General features: G+C 40.1%; 1 protein-coding gene across 3 annotated transcripts; it reads right to left on the reverse strand.

Annotated features, from left to right (window-relative positions):
* Positions 1-606: 606 nt before the first annotated feature.
* On the reverse strand, positions 607-21,789 carry LOC133633450 (ankyrin repeat domain-containing protein 49-like). 3 transcript variants are annotated; one of them, XM_062025976.1, is made up of 3 exons: positions 21,756-21,789; positions 19,671-19,893; positions 607-3,908 (listed from the first exon to the last, which is right to left on the reverse strand). In XM_062025976.1, the coding sequence occupies exons 2-3, from the start codon at positions 19,881-19,883 to the stop codon at positions 3,429-3,431; spliced, it is 693 nt and encodes a 230-aa protein (XP_061881960.1). In that variant the 5' UTR covers positions 19,884-19,893; positions 21,756-21,789; the 3' UTR covers positions 607-3,428. The 3 variants fall into 3 exon arrangements, with proteins under 3 accessions (XP_061881960.1, XP_061881962.1, XP_061881961.1); XM_062025978.1 differs by lacking the exon at positions 21,756-21,789 and adding an exon at positions 21,232-21,261; XM_062025977.1 differs by lacking the exon at positions 21,756-21,789 and adding an exon at positions 20,413-20,460.
* Between the last annotated feature and the right edge of the window lie 228 nt (positions 21,790-22,017).

Here is a 22,017-nt window from a genome sequence, read left to right on the forward strand (position 1 = left end):
AAAGTGTTGTAGTTATATTGTAAAATGGATGGATGGATGGACGTTTAAAACAAAACTGTTATTATTAATTAGTAAGTATACATTTTTTGAGCCTTTTTAGAGAAAATCATATCATTGTAGTAAATTATGCAAATTACTCGATGATGTCATGGTGACCACGCCCACAGCCACGCCCCCACCGCCACAGGTATCTTGGCAGTTTGTGGGAAACACTGAATCATGATTAATCGCAGGTTATCACTCAGGTTATTTCCAGAAAGTCATACGGGAACATTCTTCTTATGTTTTATGTTGTCATTTATTTGCCCAAAACGTGCTACTACGGTATTATGAAGTACTTAGTCTTACTTTCCAGGTACTCATCTGCGAAGGAATAAACTGCGTGATTAATTTGCCTATTTTTAGTGATTAATCACAGGAGTTGATGCATTATTTTTTACAGTAAGTCTGTTTCAAAAAAGCTTTCATGTCCTCTACAGATTGAACAATGTACAACTTTTGAGCTCCTGTCCTCCGACAAAAGCTGCGGCGAAGCACGTTACCATGGCAACATATCCAGCTATAAGTCACCAGCATTGATTTCATCCTTAGTCACTTCCTGCCTGCACAAAATAAAGGTGTGAGGCGGTCACACACACACCTGTGCCATCACACTGCTGTCTTGATGCATTATATCTTTTCTTGTCAACTGTCCAAATCAACTCAGATTATTACCATAGGGCCGTGAAGCTTTGGGATTCCATCCGACTACTCGGGTGACGATTCGATCTAGAATCGATTCAAACCGATTCTCGCTACGTATTTTGTATAATAATTATAATGAAACTTGAAGTGGCCTAAAAACATATTTAGAAAAAGATCCCAGTTTTTAAAAAAAATACAAAAAAATGCTGTTTTTTTGTTTTGTTTCAATTTTTGGGAATGATTAATCGATTATAGAATCGGGATAAATAAGAATTGTGATTTGCAAGTGAATCGATTTTTTGTGTGCACCCCTACAGTCAATATTTGTCACACCTGTAAGGGGGATGGATTATATTTTATTGTCAATGTGAATCTTAAATCACCTAACGATTCCATCCGATTCCTGGGGTGACGATTCAATTCAGAGTCGATTCTCTCTATGTATTTTGTATAATAATTATAATGAAACTTTAAAAAAAAAATCTCCTTCTGGTTGTATTATTAAAAAAAAAAAACATCAATAAAAATAGCCTTTTAATTATTTTTTTTAAAAATGTGAGTAGCTATAGAATCGTGATTCAGATGTGAATCGATTCTTTTTGCTACCTGTGACAGTCTGGGGGGGGACCCTGCCTCTTGCCCCAAGTCAGCTGGGATAGGCTCCAGCTACCACCTGCCCCAAACAGGAAGTGATGTCACACAGGTGGGACAGCAAGCACACAGTCCTCCACCATCTCAAACAGGAAGTGACGTCACACAGGTGGGACAGCAAGCACACAGTCCTCCATCTCAAACAGGAAGTGATGTCACACAGGTGGGACAGCATGCACACAGTCCTCCACCATCTCAAACAGGAAGTGATGTCACACAGGTGGGACAGCATGCACACAGTCCTCCACCATCTCAAACAGGAAGTGACGTCACACAGGTGGGACAGCAAGCACACAGTCCTCCACCATCTCAGACAGGAAGTGACGTCACACAGGTGGGACAGCAAGCACACAGTCCTCCACCATCTCAGACAGGAAGTGACGTCACACAGGTGGGACAGCAAGCACACAGTCCAACATAATCTCAAACAGGAAGTGACGTCACACAGGTGGGACAGCAAGCACACAGTACTCCATTTCAAACAGGAAGTGATGTCACACAGGTGGGACAGCAAGCACACAGTCCTCCACCATCTCAAACAGGAAGTGACGTCACACAGGTGGGACAGCAAGCACACAGTCCTCCACCATCTCAAACAGGAAGTGACGTCACACAGGTGGGACAGCAAGCACACAGTCCTCCATCTCAAACAGGAAGTGACGTCACACAGGTGGGACAGCAAGCACACAGTCCTCCACCATCTCAGACAGGAAGTGACGTCACACAGGTGGAACAGCAAGCACACAGTCCTCCACCATCTCAAACAGGAAGTGACATCACACAGGTGGGACAGCAAGCACACAGTCCTCCATCTCAAACAGGAAGTGATGTCACACAGGTGGGACAGCAAGCACACAGTCCTCCACCATCTCAAACGGGAAGTGACGTCACACAGGTGGGACAGCAAGCACACAGTCCTCCATCTCAAACAGGAAGTGATGTCACACAGGTGGGACAGCAAGCACACAGTCCTCCACCATCTCAAACAGGAAGTGATGTCACACAGGTGGGACAGCAAGCACACAGTCCTCCATCTCAAACAGGAAGTGATGTCACACAGGTGGGACAGCAAGCACACAGTCCTCCATCTCAAACAGGAAGTGACATCACACAGGTGGGACAGCAAGCACACAGTCCTCCATCTCAAACAGGAAGTGATGTCACACAGGTGGGACAGCAAGCACACAGTCCTCCACCATCTCAAACAGGAAGTGATGTCACACAGGTGGGACAGCAAGCACACAGTCCTCCATCACAAACAGGAAGTGATGTCACACAGGTGGGACAGCAAGCACACAGTCATCCATCTCAAACAGGAAGTGACGTCACACAGGTGGGACAGCAAGCACACAGTCCTCCATCTCAAACAGGAAGTGATGTCACACAGGTGGGACAGCAAGCACACAGTCCTCCACCATCTCAAACGGGAAGTGACGTCACACAGGTGGGACAGCAAGCACACAGTCCTCCATCTCAAACAGGAAGTGATGTCACACAGGTGGGACAGCAAGCACACAGTCCTCCACCATCTCAAACAGGAAGTGATGTCACACAGGTGGGACAGCAAGCACACAGTCCTCCATCTCAAACAGGAAGTGATGTCACACAGGTGGGACAGCAAGCACACAGTCCTCCATCTCAAACAGGAAGTGACATCACACAGGTGGGACAGCAAGCACACAGTCCTCCATCTCAAACAGGAAGTGATGTCACACAGGTGGGACAGCAAGCACACAGTCCTCCACCATCTCAAACAGGAAGTGATGTCACACAGGTGGGACAGCAAGCACACAGTCCTCCATCACAAACAGGAAGTGACGTCACACAGGTGGGACAGCAAGCACACAGTCATCCATCTCAAACAGGAAGTGACGTCACACAGGTGGGACAGCAAGCACACAGTCCTCCATCTCAAACAGGAAGTGATGTCACACAGGTGGGACAGCAAGCACACAGTCCTCCACCATCTCAAACAGGAAGTGATGTCACACAGGTGGGACAGCAAGCACACAGTCCTCCATCTCAAACAGGAAGTGATGTCACACAGGTGGGACAGCAAGCACACAGTCCTCCATCTCAAACAGGAAGTGATGTCACACAGGTGGGACAGCATGCACACAGTCCTCCACCATCTCAAACAGGAAGTGAAAGGGGCCGCTGCGTCGAGCCAGCTCAGCGGCGGTCTCCCCGCTGCTGCTGCGAAGTCCCGCCTTGAGTTGCCGCTGCGACAAGAGGAGCTCTAATGTGCAACGCCAGTCTGCCGCGGAGGCGCCGCCGCCGTGGGAGGCCGCCAGGTGCAGCGCCGTCAGCCCGCCGTTGGTCTGCGCGTTGACGCGGGCGCCGCGCTGCAGGAGCAAGGTCGCCACGCCGACTCGGGCCCAGCGGCAGGCGCTGTGCAGCGGCGTCCAGCCGTCCACGGTGCGGGGGTTCACCTCGGAGCCGGCGGCGAGCAGGGCGGAGGCGGCGTCCACGTGGCCGCCGTAGGCTGCGCGGTGTAGCGGCGTGTAAGCGTCCTCGTCACGGCTGTGCACCAGTGAGGCGTCTGCTGCTAACAGCCTGGCCATGGTGGACAGCTGCAAGGCAACGTCATCAATAATCAATAATACACTTCACCTCCTCCTGGAACAACATGTGCTCAGGTGTCAAACTCTAGGCCGAATATAAAACATGTTCTATATTCTACTTTCTTCAGAATAGCCTCCCTTTGCTCTGATTATTGCCAAACTAGAATACAAAACATGTTGTCAGTTATTTCACCTTAATTTTGTTAAGTACATAACTCCACATGTGTTCATTCATAGTTTTGATGTGACTATCTACAATGTAAATAGTCAACGCACACAATTTCCAGGCTTTCGCAAGCCACATAAAATGATGTGGCGGGGCCCCTGGGCGTTGAATTCGACACATGTGGCCCAGAGGACCCTCAAAGCATCACCCGGCCACTAAAACTTGGCCATGACGTGAAAATACTTTGTCACTTGCTGGGTTATCCTCAAAGTTAGAACTAAGCTTAAATGTGACGTAACCACGGGCGTATGTTGTTCTGCAAAAACTCGGTCAATTTGACAGTCACAGCTACAATCATTAGCTGTGTTGTTAGCATTGCGTCTCCTGCGTTATTTCACATCGAGTTATTGATGCCAAAGAGGAAGTGCATCTTTGAAATCATTAAGAGTTCATCTCCAGTCTTGTTAGCATTAAATGCCACGCCGAGACCCATCAAGTCCTGCTACATCCCATTGTTGATATCGATTAAGGCTGCAGCTAACGATTATTTTTCTATCGATTAATCTATAGATTATTTTTTTAAATTAATCGGTTAATCTATAGATTATTTTTTCGATTCATCTATAGATTATTTTTCCTTTTAGCGATTATTTTTTTTATTTAAAATGAAGATGAAAAAATAAATGTAGGCCTGTTTTTTCAAAAGGCACGGCTTTTATTTACAAAAAAAAAGAAGTATGGCCACTCAGTCAACATTGACAACAACATGACTAAATATTCTGTAACAATGTAAACATTTAAAACTTTTAACATTTAACAAAATTAAAAGTAGCTTATTTGCTTTTTAATGTGCAAATATAAAAGTCAACATCCAGTGCAAATCTTCATATTCTGCAATAGTATAAGCATTTCAAAAGTAAAAGTATTGCTTATTTTGCTTTAAAATGTGCAAAAATAAAGATAAACATCCAATACAAAAAAGTGCAAAACGAAATATTCTGTAACAACAGTGTAAACATTTCAACAAAAGTGAAAGTATTGCTTATTTGCTAAAATGTGCAAAAATAAAGATAAACATCCAGTACAAAAAAGTGCCAATCTAAATATTCTGGAGCACTGTAAACATTAAGTATTGCTTTTAAAATGTGCAAAATAAACATCCAGTCCAACACAGTACACAATAACCAATTCTACTCATTCCAGTGAGTGACTAACAGTTGTAATGAAGAAAGGTTAGCATGTCTACATGCTCTGGTTCTTTTCTTGTTTACAATATTCCCAGCAGCTGAAAATAGGCGCTCAGAAGGGGTCGATGTGGCTGGAACTGAGAGCTAATTAGCCTTCACCTCAAGCCAGGACTGCGAGTGAGCTGAGCTCCAGTTTATATTTCTAGAAGGTCAACGGGCTCATAGTGATGTTACTAGTAGTTGACTGGGAGGTGTTTATTATCATTTGGGGAGAGTCCGCTGCCTGATGCTCACCTGCTAAACACCTATCTGCTCCACGCTGAAGCGCTGACTACATGCGCTCTGAATACGCACTGCTGATTGGCTGATAACGCTTTGTATAACGCTTTGTGTGTACCAATCAGATGGTTGTGTGGGTGGGACAATGCTGCGTGCTGAGACAGAGGCAGAAGGAGCAAAGCAGCTTGTTAACACTTTAGCAGCTAAAGTTAGCTTTAGCTTAGAAACTCGTTCGGTACACCCCCGTACCGAACCGAAAGCCCCGTACCGAAACGGTTCAATACAAAACACGTACCGTTACACCCCTAGCAGATACAAATGACACATTCATGTTTTTGTGGAATGATGACAACGTATGCTCGCGCGGACGATTGACTAGTTGATGGTTTTCTTTTCAAATGTTGGTTCATAGCCGTTGTGCTGCTATGATAGGCCATTTCCGCTCGACACAGCGTGCATACAACAACATTATTAGGCCGTTTATTGAAATACTCCCACACTTTTGACCACTTTTGGCGTGATTTTTTCCCCCTCGCTCGCACCGTCGGCTTTGCGCTCCGCCATGACGGTAGTGTGACGTAAATATGCGACGCATCGACGCACAAAAACGGCGTCGACGTATTTACGTAACCGATGACGTCGACTATGTCGACGCGTCGTTTCAGCCTTAATATCGATTGTGTCAAAAAGTCACCAATGTGGGGATGTGTTATTGATGAGGCAGGAGTTTAAGATGAAGTGCATCAAAAAGTTGTTCTGCTAAAACTTGAAGATTTGCCAACAATTGTCACTCAAAACCCGAAAACAAAAGCCTTAAAAAGGACTTAAACACTTAATTCAGGCCAAAAATGTGGAGTGTGTACTTAGATTTTTTTTTGTTTGTTACAAAAATCTGCCAGGTAGGCCGCAATATTTGAAGTGTGATGTTGTGAGCGAGGACTGTATTAGATATTCAGTGTGTCTGAAGAATTAAAGTATTCAATTGAATTTCGTCACAATGTAAAAATCAATAAAATATTGTTTACAAACTTTTAATGCAATAAACTCTAACATGCACGACTGATTAATATTACATTTTGACACTAATACTATTCTGTATTGTATGTGATTTTTATAGAAAATATCCATGGATATGTGTTCTTCATCTATGTCAGGGGTCACCAACCTTTTTGAAAGCAAGAGCTACTTCTTGGGTAGTGATTAATGCGAAGGGCTACCAGTTTGATACACACTTCAATAAATTGCCAGAAATAGCCAATTTGCTCAATTTACCTTTAACTCTATGTTATTATTAATAATTAATGATATTTACACTTAATTGAACGGTTTAAAAGAGGAGAAAACACGAAAAAAAATGACAATTAAATTTTCAAACATAGTTTATCTTCAATTTCGACTCTTTAAAATTCAAACTTCAAAAAAAAAGAAGAGAAAAACTAGCTAATTCGAATGTTTTTGAAAAAAATTTAAAAAATAATTTATGGAACATCATTAGTAATTTTTCCTGATTAAGATTAATTTTAGAATTTTGATGACATGTTTTAAATAGGTTAAAATCCAATCTGCACTTTGTTAGAATATATAACAAATTGGACCAAGCTATATTTCTAACAAAGACAAATCATTATTTCTTCTAGATTTTCCAGAACAAAAATTTTAAAAGAAATTGAAAAGACTTTGAAATAAGATTTAAATTTGATTCTACAGATTTTCTGGATTTGCCAGAATAATTTTTTGGAATTTTAATTATAATAAGTTTGAAGAAATATTTCACAAATATTCTTTGTTGAAAAAACAGAAGCTAAAATGAAAAATTTAATTAAAATTTATTTATTATTCTTTACAATAAAAAAAATAAATTTACTTGAACATTGATTTAAATTGTCAGGAAAGAAGAGAAAGGAATATAACAGGTAAAAAGGTATATGTGTTTAAAAATCCTAAAATCATTTTTAAGGTTGTATTTTTTCTCTAAAATTGTCTTTCTGAAAGTTATAAGAAGCAAAGTAAAAAAATTAATGAATTTATTTAAACAAAAGAAGACCAAGTCTTTAAAATATTTTCTTGGATTTTCAAATTCTATTTGAGTTTTGTCTCTCTTAGAATTAAAAATGTCGGGCAAAGCGAGACCAGCTTGTTAGTAAATAAATAAAATTTAAAAAAATAGAGGCAGCTCACTGGTAAGTGCTGCTATTTGAGCTATTTTTAGAACAGGCCAGCGGGCTACTCATCTGGTCCTTACGGGCTACCTGGTGCCCGCGGGCACCGCGTTGGTGACCCCTGATCTATGTTATATTACACTCCTGTTGTTAACTTTTAATGAGATGAGTGGTTCCAAAGTCTTCAACGTGATCCCAGGTGACAAACACAACACTACAGTCTGAATTATATTTACAATGCAGCTTTTGAAGCATAACATAGCTTTTTCTTTCCTAGTAGGGAATCGCTTCAAAATGTTAAGAGCAATAATAATGTTTTCAATGACTTTCCAGGAGCAGCAGTGCTTGGAAATATAATTGTGTGTGCATTGTACAAAGCCCCGCAGGTTTGCACTCCCCCCAAAAATGTCCAGTGTACTGTACATGCTGCGGTGAAAAGATTATAATTTGACAGCATTATCAGACTTTGGCTTAGAACAGGGGTGCAGTTATGGCTGCACTCAAAGGGCCACTTGCGATGTAAATATAAATGTATAAGTTAGTGTTGATATTAATATTACTTGCTATGCATTTGAGAATTATACTGTATATATTTTTATGTACAGTGTAAACAAAATCTGTAGATTTTATGGTAAAAACCTGGCAGCTCAGTCGCAGGGATTCACAACAAAACCTCTGGTGGTTTTTCTGACATATTAATTTTGAATGGAAAAACGGTACCTCTGTTTTTTTACGGTAAAATTCTGGCAACTGAGCTGTAGAATCGTAAGCATAAAATCAACAAGTTGTTTTGACTGTGTACAATTTGATGGATGACTTCAAGTCAAGCGGATATTTACCTGTTTATTTTTATTTTACAAAAACAAAACAAAAAAGTTTGAAATATATGATAATGTCATATTTGTTGCGCTATTAGATAATATTAATGTTTAAAAATGATGCAGGTGCATGGAGTACATGTATTTTTTCTGTCAAAATGGAATAACAAATACATTTAGTAAGAAAAGACAAAGTACTTTATTGACACATATTATTTCCAGGCTTTCGCGGGCCATGTAAAATCATGCGGCAGGCTCGATGTGGCCCCCGGGCCTTGAGTTTGACACTTGTGGCTTAGAGCAGTGGTCCCCAACCTTTTTGTAGCTGGGGACCGGTCAACGCTTGAAAAAGTGTCCCACGGAAAGAAAAAAAAATTTTTTTTTTTTTTTTTTTTTTAATTAAATTTCTTGCGCGGCCCGGTACCAATCATACCGGTCCGCGGCCCGATGGTTGGGGACCACTGGCTTAGAGCAAGTCCTCCTACCCACTTCTCCAAAGTGGGCTGGCTCAAGGTGGAGGACAGAGTTAAACAACTTGCACTGAGCCTAGTCTATAAAATCCGCTACACCTCCCTGATAGCGAAGTACATGTCAAACTACTTCCTTAACGTAAATGACCGCCATAACCACAACACCAGGGGGAGCTCCACTAACCACGTTAAACCCAGATTCCGATCTAACAAAGGTCTTAACTCATTCTCTTTCTATGCCACATCAATGTGGAATGCGCTCCCAACAGGTATAAAAGAAAGGGCATCTCTATCCTCCTTCAAAACCGCAATAAAAGTTCACCTCCAGGCAGCTACAACCCTAAACTAACACCCTCCCCGGATTGCTAACAATCAAATGTAAACAATCAAATGCAGATACTTTTTCTTATGCCTTCTGATCTCTCTCTCTCTCTCCCTCTCTCTCTCTCTCTCTCTCTCTCTCTATGTCCACTACTTGCTGTCCATATCCTACCCCCTCCTCCCCTCCACACCCCTGATTGTAAATAATGTAAATAATTCAATGTGATTATCTTGTGTGATGACTGTATTATGATGATAGTATATATGATAGTATATATCTGTATCATGAATCAATTTAAGTGGACCCCGACTTAAACAAGTTGAAAAACTTATTGGGGTGTTACCATTTAGTGGTCAATTGTACGGAATATGTACTTCACTGTGCAACCTACTAATAAAAGTCTCAATCAATCAATGAAAATAAAGAAAACACATTGAATGAGAAGGTGTCTTCATATGTTTTATTTGTATGTATATGTGTATATATTAGGGGTGTAACGGTACACAGAAATTTGGGTTCGGTACGTACCTCGGTTTAGAGGTCACGGTTCGGTTCATTTTCGGTACAGTAAGAAAACAACAAAATATACATTTTTGGGTTATTTATTTACCAAATTTGCAAAATCTTCCAGCAAAAATATTTTTCTTAGTGTAATATTTGATGTGAAGTAATGGGAACCTTGCATAGCTCAATCATTCATAATAACATTGATTTTGATTCAATATTATGTTTTGAGCAATGACAGTTTGAAAGAAAAATAAAACAGCTTTGTTTTATTAGTCAACATTGCAACTTTTTATAAATTACATTTAACCTTTAAGCTTTTTTATTACACTTTTGTTATGTTTTTGTTTATTTGAATAGTATTTTTAGAACATTTAAAACATTAGCTGTGGGCCGCAAATGGCCTCCGGGGCACACTTTTGACACCCCTGCTATAGATAATAAAAAATGAAATGTGATAAATCTATGGATAAAAAGCAGAGCCTGGCGACGCATGCACGTTTATCATAACTCTCTCTCTCTCTGTGTCTCTGCCCCTCCCTCACCAATGCTGCTGCGCGCACAATTTGTTTTGTTTTTAACCCCTTCTTAACCCTGAACGTACATTGAAAATACACGCAACCCTAACTCAAAATGCCGGACATTTGAGGCATTTAAGAAACTCCGCCCTGACAGCTCCGCAAAAGAGGACATGTCCGGTGAAAAGACAACGTATGGTCAGTCTATCCTAGCCCGTTAGCTGCTAGCATGCCGTGTGTTGTGCCTCGGTGTGCATTGTTTACACAACGTGCGTTACGCTACTTAATATGTCCGTGTGGAAACTCGTTCGGTACACCATTGAACCGAACCGGAACCCCCGTACCGAAACGGTTCAATACAAATACACGTACCGTTACACCCCTAGTATTTATATATATCTATCCAACCTAAATTCAAACTCCATCCATCTATTTTCTACCGCTTGTCCCGTTCACGGTCGCAGGGGGTGCTGTAGCCTATATCAGCTGCATTCGGGCGGAAGGCGGGGTACACCCTGGACAAGTCCTAAATTCAAACTCATTTAATAAACTTTTTTAATGAAATATAATATTTGTTACATTATTATATGCAGTATGTGTATATTTATAAAGAATAAATACATTTAGTAAGAAAAGATAAAGTACTCTAAGCCACATAAAATACATAGCGGGCCACTTCTGGCCCCCGAGCCTAGACTATGACAACTGTGTACTACACACTATGACACTAAACTAGACTATGACACCTGTGTACTACGCACTATGACACTAAACTAGACTATGACACCTGTGTACTACGCACTATGACACTAAACTAGACTATAACACCTGTGTACTACGCACTATGACACTAAACTAGACTATAACACCTGTGTACTAAGCACTATGACACTAAACTAGACTATGACACCTGTGTACTACGCACTATGACACTAAACTAGACTATAACACCTGTGTACTACGCACTATGACACTAAACTAGACTATGACACCTGTGTACTACGCACTATGTAACCGCCTCCTGTCTGCTGCAGGTGACGTCGGCAAGCTGATGGCCGCCCACATTTTAGAGCAAACCTAAAATGACACCTGTGTCTTTTACCTGTAGACATCATATTACAAGTATGAAATAAGCGCATTAGAGGGGCCCCTTGTCCAGGTGTTGGATGTGTGCAGGTGACTTTGAGTTTATTTATAGATATATTTATATTTATTTATAGATATATTTATTTATAGTGACTTTCCAAGATGGCTGCGCTTCAGAGCAGCGGCTTCGTGCGAGCGCTCCTGGAAGTGAGGGCAAAAATACCCCTCAATTCAGTCAATTTCATGGCTGGCTCACAGCGTGTTCACTCCGTGATCACTTACGACCGACTTACGATTCTGGATGTGGAGAGATCGGGCCATTTTGGGCTGATAGATGCGTGTACGATGGACCTGCTCGCTAGCTTGGGAATTCTTCGCGAGCTACATCCAGCAGTGGCCTTTGAAGCAGCGGCGTCGACTACCAGCGGAGACCGTCAGCGAAAGAGACGTAAGCGGTGCGCTCGGAAGCAGAAGCGGGGGTGTCGGGCGGGGCTAACAACAAAGCTAAATGCTTTGTTGTTAGCGGGGCTAACGAAAAAGCTAAATGCTAATCCACAAAGAAGCGCTAATAAGGAGTCTGTTAAGCTAGAACTAGCCAGCGCCAGGCTGGATAATCCCTGCACACATAGCAATTCTTCTAGAATAATATACAACTCACATAATGTTTTTTCTGCGTCAGAGGTGGACATGCATTTTACTGAGGTGGCAAACAATCTAAAAATTCCTGTCATATCAATTCCTAGATATGGTCGAAATTATTTAAAGTGCACTATGCATAATAAACGTAACATTATTAATATTGCTACTACGGATACTTTCAACAAAAACTCCTCAAAACAGCCCACTACCTATAATATGGGCTTTTTAAACATAAGGTCATTGTCTTCCAAAACGTTATTAGTTAATGAAGTCATCAGAGACAACAATCTTGATGTCGTTGGTTTAGCCGAGACCTGGCTCAAACCAGACGAATTTTTTGCGCTGGGTGAGGCGTCTCCTCCTGGCTATGCGGGAACGCATATTGCCCGCCCCATTAAAAGGGGTGGGGGTGTTGCACTAATATACAACAAAAACTTTAGCCTTACCTCGGACCTAAATAATAAATATAACTCGTTTGAGGTGCTCACTATGAGGTTTGTCACACCGCTGCCTCTCCACCTGGCTGTCATCTACCGCCCCCCTGGGCCCTATTCGGACTTTATCAATGAATTTTCAGAGTTTGTTGCTGATCTAGTGACGCACGCCGACAATATAATCATAATGGGAGACTTTAACATCCATATGAATACCCCATCGGACCCTCCATGCGTGGCGCTCCAGACTATAATTGATAGCTGTGGTCTTACACAAATAATAAATGAACCCACGCATCGCAACGGTAATACGATAGATCTAGTGCTTGTCAGGGGTGTCACCACCTCTAAAGTTACGATACTCCCGTACACTAAAGTAATGTCCGATCATTACCTTATAAAATTCGAAGTTCTGACTCATTGTCAACAAACTAATAATAATAATAATAACTACTATAGCAGCCGCAACATTAATACTGCCACAACGACGACTCTTACTGACCTACTGCCTTCAGTAATGGCATCATTCCCAAATTATGTGGGCTCTATTGATAACCTCACTAACAACTTTAACGACGCCCTGCGCGACACCATTGATATTGTAGCACCGCTAAAGCTAAAAAGGGCCCCTAAAAGGCGTACCCCATGGTTTACAGAAGAAACTAAAGCCCAGAAATTATCATGTAGAAAGCTGGAACGCAAATGGCGTGCGACTAAACTTGAGGTTTTCCATCAAGCATGGAGTGATAGTTTAATAACTTATAAACGCATGCTTACCTCAGCTAAAGCTAAATATTACTCAAATCTCATCCACCTCAACAAAAATGACCCTAAATTTTTGTTTAGTACAGTAGCATCGCTAACCCAACAAGGGACTCCTCCCAGTAGCTCCACCCACTCAGCAGATGACTTTATGAATTTCTTTAATAAGAAAATTGAACTCATCAGAAAAGAGATTAAAGACAATGCATCCCAGCCACAACTGGGTTTTATAAACACAAATATGACTGTATATACGACGGACATTGCCCTCCAAAATAGTTTCTCTCTCTTTGATGAAATAACATTGGAGGAATTGTTAAAATGTGTAAATGGGACAAAACAAACAACATGTTTACTTGACCCAATTCCTGGGAAACTTATCAAGGAGCTTTTTGTTTTATTAGGTCCATCAGTGTTAAATATTATAAACCTATCACTTTCCTCTGGTACTGTTCCTCTAGCATTCAAAAAAGCGGTTATTCATCCTCTACTCAAAAGACCTAACCTCGATCCTGACCTCATGGTGAACTACCGGCCGGTGTCCCACCTACCGTTTATCTCGAAAATTCTCGAAAAAATTGTCGCACAGCAGCTAAATGAACACTTAGTGACTAACAATCTCTGTGAACCTTTTCAATCCGGTTTCAGGGCAAATCACTCTACGGAGACAGCCCTCGCAAAAATGACTAATGATCTATTGCTGACGATGGATTCTGATGCTTCATCTATGTTGCTGCTTCTTGATCTTAGCGCCGCTTTCGATACTGTTGATCATAATATTTTATTAGAGCGTATCAAAACGCGTATTGGGATGTCAGACTTAGCCTTGTCTTGGTTTAACTCTTATCTTACTGACAGGATGCAGTGTGTCTCCCATAACAATGTGACCTCGGACTATGTTAAGGTAACGTGCGGAGTTCCCCAGGGTTCAGTTCTTGGCCCTGCACTCTTTAGTATTTACATGCTGCCGCTAGGTGACATTATACGCAAATACGGTGTTAGCTTTCACTGTTATGCTGATGACACCCAACTCTACATGCCCCTAAAGCTGACCAACACGCCGGACTGTAGTCAGCTGGAGGCGTGTCTTAATGAAATTAAACAATGGATGTCCGCTAACTTTTTGCAACTCAACGCTAAGAAAACGGAAATGCTGATTATCGGTCCTGCTCAACACCAACATCTATTTAATAATACCACCTTAACATTTGACAACCAAACAATTAAACAAGGCGACTCGGTAAAGAATCTGGGTATTATCTTCGACCCAACTCTCTCGTTTGAGTCACACATTAAGAGTGTTACTAAAACGGCCTTCTTTCATCTCCGTAATATCGCTAAAATTCGTTCCATTTTGTCCACAAGCGATGCTGAGATCATTATCCATGCGTTCGTTACATCTCGTCTCGATTACTGTAACGTATTATTTTCGGGCCTCCCTATGTCTAGCATTAAAAGATTACAGATGGTACAAAATGCGGCTGCCAGACTTTTGACAAAAACAAGAAAGTTTGATCATATTACGCCTATACTGGCTCACTTGCACTGGCTTCCTGTGCACCTAAGATGCGACTTTAAGGTTTTACTACTTACGTATAAAATACTACACGGTCAAGCTCCTGCCTATCTTGACGATTGTATTGTACCATATGTCCCGGCAAGAAATCTGCGTTCAAAGAACTCCGGCTTATTAGTGATTCCCAGAGCCCAAAAAAAGTCTGCGGGCTATAGAGCGTTTTCTATTCGGGCTCCAATACTATGGAATGCCCTCCCGGTAAAAGTTAGAGATGCTACCTCAGTAGAAGCATTTAAGTCTCATCTTAAAACTCATTTGTATACTCTAGCCTTTAAATAGACTCCCTTTTTAGACCAGTTGATCTGCCGTTTCTTTTCTTTTCTTTTCTTTTCTACTCTGCTCCGGGGTGGACCGCTAGCCTGTCCATCAGATGGGGACATCTCTACGCTGCTGACCCGTCTCCACTCGGGATGGTTCCCGCTGGCCCCACCATGGACTGGACTTTCGCTGATGTGTTGGACTTTCACAATATTATGTCAGACCCACTCGACACCGAGGATGTCGTTGTGGCTTGTACAGCCCTTTGAGACACTAGTGATTTAGGGCTATATAAATAAACATTGATTGATTGATTGATATTTGGATCATGCATGCATACAACATGATACATCACCATTTCCAGTTTCTCTTTTCAACAAGTTGGAAAAGGAGTAGGAAGAAGCAGATCTTATTTAATCCTATCCCCTTTCTTTGACATAACAGTTGCTAAAACTGTTGTTCACTTCCTGTTCTTCAATTTATTCACAATATACTCCATAAGTAATCACAATACAAATAAATAAATATATAATACTGGGTAAAGTAAGTTATATTTCATATGGTGAGATGAGTAACAGTGTTTCCCATAAACTGCCAAGATACATGTGGCGGTGGGGGCGTGGCTATGGGCGTGGTCACCAATTGCATCATCGAATAATTTGCATAATTTACTACAATGATATGATTTTCTCTAAAAAGGCTCAAAAAATGTATACTTACTAATTAATAATAACAGTTTTGTTTTAAACGTCCATCCATCCATTTTACAATATAATTACAACACTTTACGTACATATTTATATACAGATTTGAATAAGTTATTCACTGAAATATATGTAATAATTGTGGTTCTTACAAAAAATATATCTTATAAAATTATAAAAGCTAAAATGTCTCTTAAAGCTCTGCCCCTTTAATTAGTGCATACTAAATAATTTAACTTTAGCCTACTACTACAAGCATATTATTTACCAGCAACATAAAGTGAAACAGGTGTCCTGCCACAGTCAGTAACAAATAAACAGAAAACAGTAGTGGTGGTAGATAGACACAGAGCTTCATCAAACATCTGATCCACTGAACAAAGAGCTCCAAAAATCTTGATCCTACACTTCTCTTTTGTAAAGTAAATGTGAACAGCCGATACGGGCATCTACATCAACTATATGATTTGCCTGAGAAGCTGGACAGGACACAAAAAAAAATAAAAATAAATTTTTTTATTTTTTTTGTGGCGGCCTTAATTCTTTCGTGGTGGGCCACCACAAATAAATGAATGTGTGGGAAACACTGAGTAAGATTATTTTCAAAATGAATGGATGGATGAAATAAATTCAGAATGCTTATCTTCTTCTTTGTACTTTGTAAACACTTTAAATTTGAAGAGTTTCTTGAAGTGGATTATTATATTAGTACAATTGTTTATTAATCCATTCCATCATTTAATTCCACATACTGATATATTGAAGGTCTTAAGTAGAGATGAATGCGTTAAAATGTAATATCGGAAATTATCGGTATCGGTTTTTTATTATCAGTATCGTTTTTTTTGTTTTTTTTAAAATTAAATCCACATAAAAAACACAAGATACACTTACAATTAGTGTACCAACCCAAAAAACCTCCCTCCCCCATTTACACTCATTCACACAAAAGGGTTGTTTCTTTCTGTTATCAATATTCTGCTTCGTACATTATATATCAATATATATCAATACAGTCTGCAAGTCCGTAAGCACACATGATTGTGCGTGCTGCTGCTCCACTAATAGTACTAACCTTTAACAGTTAATTTTACTCATTTTCATTCATTACTAGTTTCTATGTAACTGTTTTTATATTGTTTTACTTTCTTTTTTATTCAAGAAAATGTTTTTAATTTATTTATCTTATTTTATTTGATTCATTTTTTTAAAAAGGACCTTATCTTCACCATACCTGGTTGTCCAAATTAGGCATAATAATGTCTTAATTCCACGACTGTATATATCGGTTGATATCGGTATCGGTTGATATCGGTATCGGTAATTAAAGAGTTGGACAGTATCGGCATATCGGATATCGGCAAAAAGCCATTATCGGACATCCCTAGTCTTAAGTGTTTTTAGAAGAATTGTTGTATATTCTTGGCTAGCAGGTTATAGTTTGCTTTGTGTATCATTTTAGCTGTTTGCAAATTCACTATGTCCTGGAATTTCAGTATTTGTGATTCAATAAATAAAGTGTTTGTATGTACTCTACATCCAACATGATGTATCATTATAACTCATCTTTTTTGTAACACAGTTAGTGTATGAAGTGTACTTTAAGGCTGAAATGACGCGTCGACGTCATCGGCTACGTAAATACGTCGACGCCGTTTTTGTGCGTCGACGCGTCGCATATTCACGTCACACTACCGTCATGGCGAAGCGCGAAGCAGACGATCAAAGCAGACGATGCGAGCGGTGCGAGCGAGGGGGAAAAAGCACCGCAAAAGTGGTCAAAAGTGTGGGAGTATTTCAATACACGGCCTAATAATGTTGTTGTATGCACACTGTGTCGAGCGTAAATGGCCTATCATAGCAGCACAACGGCTATGAACCAACATTTGAAAAGAAAACCATCAACTAGTCAATCGTCCGCGTGAGCATACGTTGTCATCATTACACAAAAACATGAATGTGTCATTTGTATCTGCTAGGGGTGTAACGGTACGTGTTTTGTATTGAACCGTTTCGGTACGGGGCTTTCGGTTTGGTACGGGGGTGTACCGAACGAGTTTCTAAGCTAAAGTGTTGACAAGCTGCTTTGCTCCTTCTGCTTCTGTCTCAGCACGCAGCATTGTCCCACCCACACAACCATCTGATTGGTACACACATAGCATTACCAGCCAATCAGCAGTGCGTATTCAGAGCGTTAGCAGCCAATCAGCAGTGCGTATTCAGAGCGCATGTAGTCAGCGCTCCAGCGTGGAGCAGATAGGTGTTTAGCAGGTGAGCATCAGGCAGCGGACTCTCCCCAAATGATAATAAACACCACCCAGTCAACTACTAGTAACATCACTATGAGCCCGTTGACCTTCTAGAAACTTCAACTGCAGCTCAGCTCGCTCGCAGTCCTGGCTTGAGGTGAAGGCTAATTAGCTCTCAGTTCCAGCCACATCGACCCCTTCTGAGCGCCTATTTTCAGCTGCTGGGAATATTGTAAATATTGACCTACTCTCCATTTTATGCTGCTGCTGTCATATAGACTGTATATACTGTAATATTGTACATGGTCATTGGTTTATATTGTATATATGTTATAGACATAATATAATATATCTGTATATAAATTACCCTGTACACATATTATGTATATATTCGTATATATGTTAGATTTTTTATAGCTAAATTAGTCTATTTATACCTGCATTGTCCTTTCCATCATTGTAACTGAGCTACTGTGTTGAACAATTTCCCTTGTGGATCATTCAAGTTTGTCTAAGTCTAAGTCTAAAAGAACCAGAGCATGTAGACATGCTAACCTTTCTTCATTACAACTGTTAGTCACTCACTGGAATGAGTAGAATTGGTTATTGTGTACTGTGTTGGACTGGATGTTTATTTTGCGCATTTTAAAAGCAATACTTAATGTTTACAGTGCTCCAGAATATTTAGATTGGCACTTTTTTGTATTGGATGTTTATCTTTATTTTTGCACATTTCAGCAAATAAGCAATACTTTCACTTTTGTTGAAATGTTTACACTGTTGTTACAGAATATTTCGTTTTGCACTTTTTTGTATTGGATGTTTATCTCTATTTTTGCACATTTTAAAGCAAAATAAGCAATACTTTTACTTTTGAAATGCTTATACTATTGCAGAATATGAAGATTTGCACTGGATGTTGACTTTTATATTTGCACATTAAAAAGCAAATAAGCTACTTTTAATTTTGTTAAATGTTGTAGCTGAGATAGGCTCCAGCGCCCCCGTGACCCCGAAGGGATTAAGCGGTAGAAAATGGATGGATGGATGGGGTTAAAAGTTTTAAATGTTTACATTGTTAGAGAATATTTTGTCATGTTGTTGTCAATGTTGACTGAGTGGCCATACTTTTTTTTTTTTGTAAATAAAAGACATGCCTTTTGAAAAAACTGGCCTACATTTATTTTTTCATCTTCATTTTAAATAAAAAAATAATCGGTAAAAAAAATAAAAAAATCTATAGATTAATCGGAAAAAAAAATCTATAGATTAACCGATTAATCGAAAAAATAATCTATAGATTAATCTATAGAACAATAATCGTTAGCTGCAGCCTTAGTGTACTTTTGTAGTTATTTCCCCATATTTCTACACAATAAGTCAGATAGGTAACACTAGTGAGCAGTAGAGAATATTAAGTAATTTTTGGTCTAGAACATGTTTTGCTTTATTCATTGTTGACGTGTTTCTTGCTACTTTATGTTGTATATTTTTTACAGTTCAATTTATCATCAATCATTATACCTACAAATTTGGTTTAATTTACTCTTTCAATTTCTATTCCGTCTATTTGTATTTGTGTTTGACTTTCCCTTCTGACCAATGCAGTACGAGTGAAGGTGAAGAAGAAGAAGACTTACACGGTTGTTTCCTGCGGCCCACAGAATGAGCTCTGCTGGTTTGTCTTTCAGAGTTTCTTCTTTGTGTAGACACCACTCCTCACTGTGGGCCTGCTCCTCCTCATCCTCATCCTCATCCTTACTCCCAGTCCACAGGCTGCTGGCCCCTCGGGGAATCAGGTGGCCGTGCGAGTTCAGCAGCTCCAGCTGGTTCAAATCCTCTGAAAGCTCCATGAAGGTCTCTCTATTATTTTTGGGGAAAGGTGGGAGCAAAAACACTTTATGCGGCGCTAATGTTGTGGTTATTTTATCAGCAAAAAAACATCAAACACTTTTATTACGTGTGTCTAAAAGGAGCATGAACATTTGCGATTCAAAATATTGGAAATCTCCTGAAAATTGGTCAAAAATACCATTTCAGAACAGTTCATGGATTGAATACATTTCCTGAAATATTGCGAACATTTAAATAAAAACAATTCAGGGCTCCTTCACAAAGATTACAGTTGAGACATTATTCAAGCGGACATTGTTTCCTGGATGTTACAGAAAGTATGAGAATGTGTGAGCCGCTGCCTGCTCTTCTTTACTTATATAACCATCTCACACTTGTCAACATACACAAAGTTTGGATTTTTGGCAGACATATCCTTCCTGTCGTCCTTATGTCCAACCATCTCTGTCCATTCATCCATCTTCTACCAACATTTCATTCCGATTGTTCCATTTAATTATCTATTGACTACTGATTGCAAAGACGTACTTTTGGCTTGTTAGAGAGAACTTTCTGTTTCACCAATCAAAGGGAGCCTGGCAGTCACATGACCATACTCCAAACTACACACTGGAAAAAGTGCTGTCAGACTTTAATATTTACCTTACAAACTGGCAAAAAATAACATTTATATCATGCGCTGTCATCCGTGTCAGTAGAAATGTTCACATTTGAGCACTTTCAACCAGAGAAAACACATTTTAGCTGCAGCTAAAACCACCAATCTGTTTCACTGGATTCAGAATAAAACCAAATTCTGTTTTACCCAACAATGTTAGTATTTGAATATTGTTACTTGAAGACTTATTCCTGGTTACAATTATACGAGTCATACCAAAGACTATAAAAATGGGACCCATTACCTCCCTGCTTGGCACTCAGCATCAAGGGTTGCTGCCCACTGCTCCCCTCACCTCCCAGGGGGTGATCAAGGGGATGGGTCAAATGCAGAGGACAAATTTCACCACACCTAGTGTGTGTGTGACAATCATTGGTACTTTAACTTTACTTTAACTGTCAAGAAAGTATTGTCTAATACTTTGCCTAAAATGAGAATGCATCATAATCAGTGGTGGCTGGTGAATTTTGTTCTAGGTGGGGCTGAAAGTTTGTAAACCAAACCCCTGTAGGGGGGTCATCCTCTCCCAGAAGATTTCTTTGTGATTTTCACATACAAATGAAGCATTCCGGTGCATTCTGACAAAATAATGAAGACAAAATAGAACATTTCATAGGTTTGCAGAGAACTATGTACAATATGCACTTTTCACAAAATACAACCAATAGTAAGTTAATGTTAAATCTTACTTGTGAAAAGTAATCCCCCGAGTCCTATTTTCAACAGTCCTCTTATTTAAGCAGGAAAACGCTGAACACCATTTTTGTTTTCTGCCTGTCAACTGTCAGTTTAGGCTGCTCATCACCACTTCAAGATGGCGGCCCAATTTCTCGCGTCACAGCAGCCAATGCTGCGTCTACTTATAACATGTCTATGACGCTGCCTGCTTGTTATTACTTCCTGTTTCTTTGTGTAAGCTCATGTGGATCTTGTAGTTACTTCACGGTTAAAACAACGTAGCCCTAAAATGCTTCATATTAAAAGGTATACTTATACATATGATAATGTTGCTATTTACAATGGCCCACCTAACCTACCCACGCCTTCTAGATGTGTATGCACACTAAATAGCCGCGTTTATTAAACCCCACACAAAGTGACACTTGGTTACGTAAGTGCGACCACAGCTCAAATAAGACTATGTATATATTTATATGTACATGTATGCATTAAAATATTACACAAAGACGAGGACAACGTTTTCAATTCTCACCGTTCGGCGTTTCAGGATTCGAAACAAACCACTGGAGCGTGTGGTGGGTGAATATGGGAAATGTAGTTCTAAGTGAAGAAAATTTGTACGGGAACATTATTAAAAGACACCAACACCCATAACGCCCCGCGGCTGCTTCTCATTTCTTCGTTTGTTTCTTTGGCGGCGCAGCAGTTTATTGCTGCCGTTGCTGTATCTAGCGGCCATTGTGTGAACTGCAATCAAACCATCGTAGAACTGGCACTTTTTTTGTATTTCAATT

The sequence above is a fragment of the Entelurus aequoreus genome, linkage group LG18, assembly GCF_033978785.1.
Source record: "Entelurus aequoreus isolate RoL-2023_Sb linkage group LG18, RoL_Eaeq_v1.1, whole genome shotgun sequence".
Lineage (NCBI taxonomy): Eukaryota > Metazoa > Chordata > Actinopteri > Syngnathiformes > Syngnathidae > Entelurus > Entelurus aequoreus.

What these genes read in the sequence shown, in the direction of transcription:
- LOC133633450 (XM_062025976.1), bottom strand. Translation starts at nt 19,883, where the DNA reads ATGGAGCTTTCAGAGGATTTGAACCAGCTGGAGCTGCTGAACTCGCAC. An exon ending in GGGCCGCAGGAAACAACCGT is followed by an intron (nt 3,909 to 19,670) that starts GTAAGTCTTCTT and finishes GTTGCCTTGCAG; the next exon opens with CTGTCCACCATGGCCAGGCT.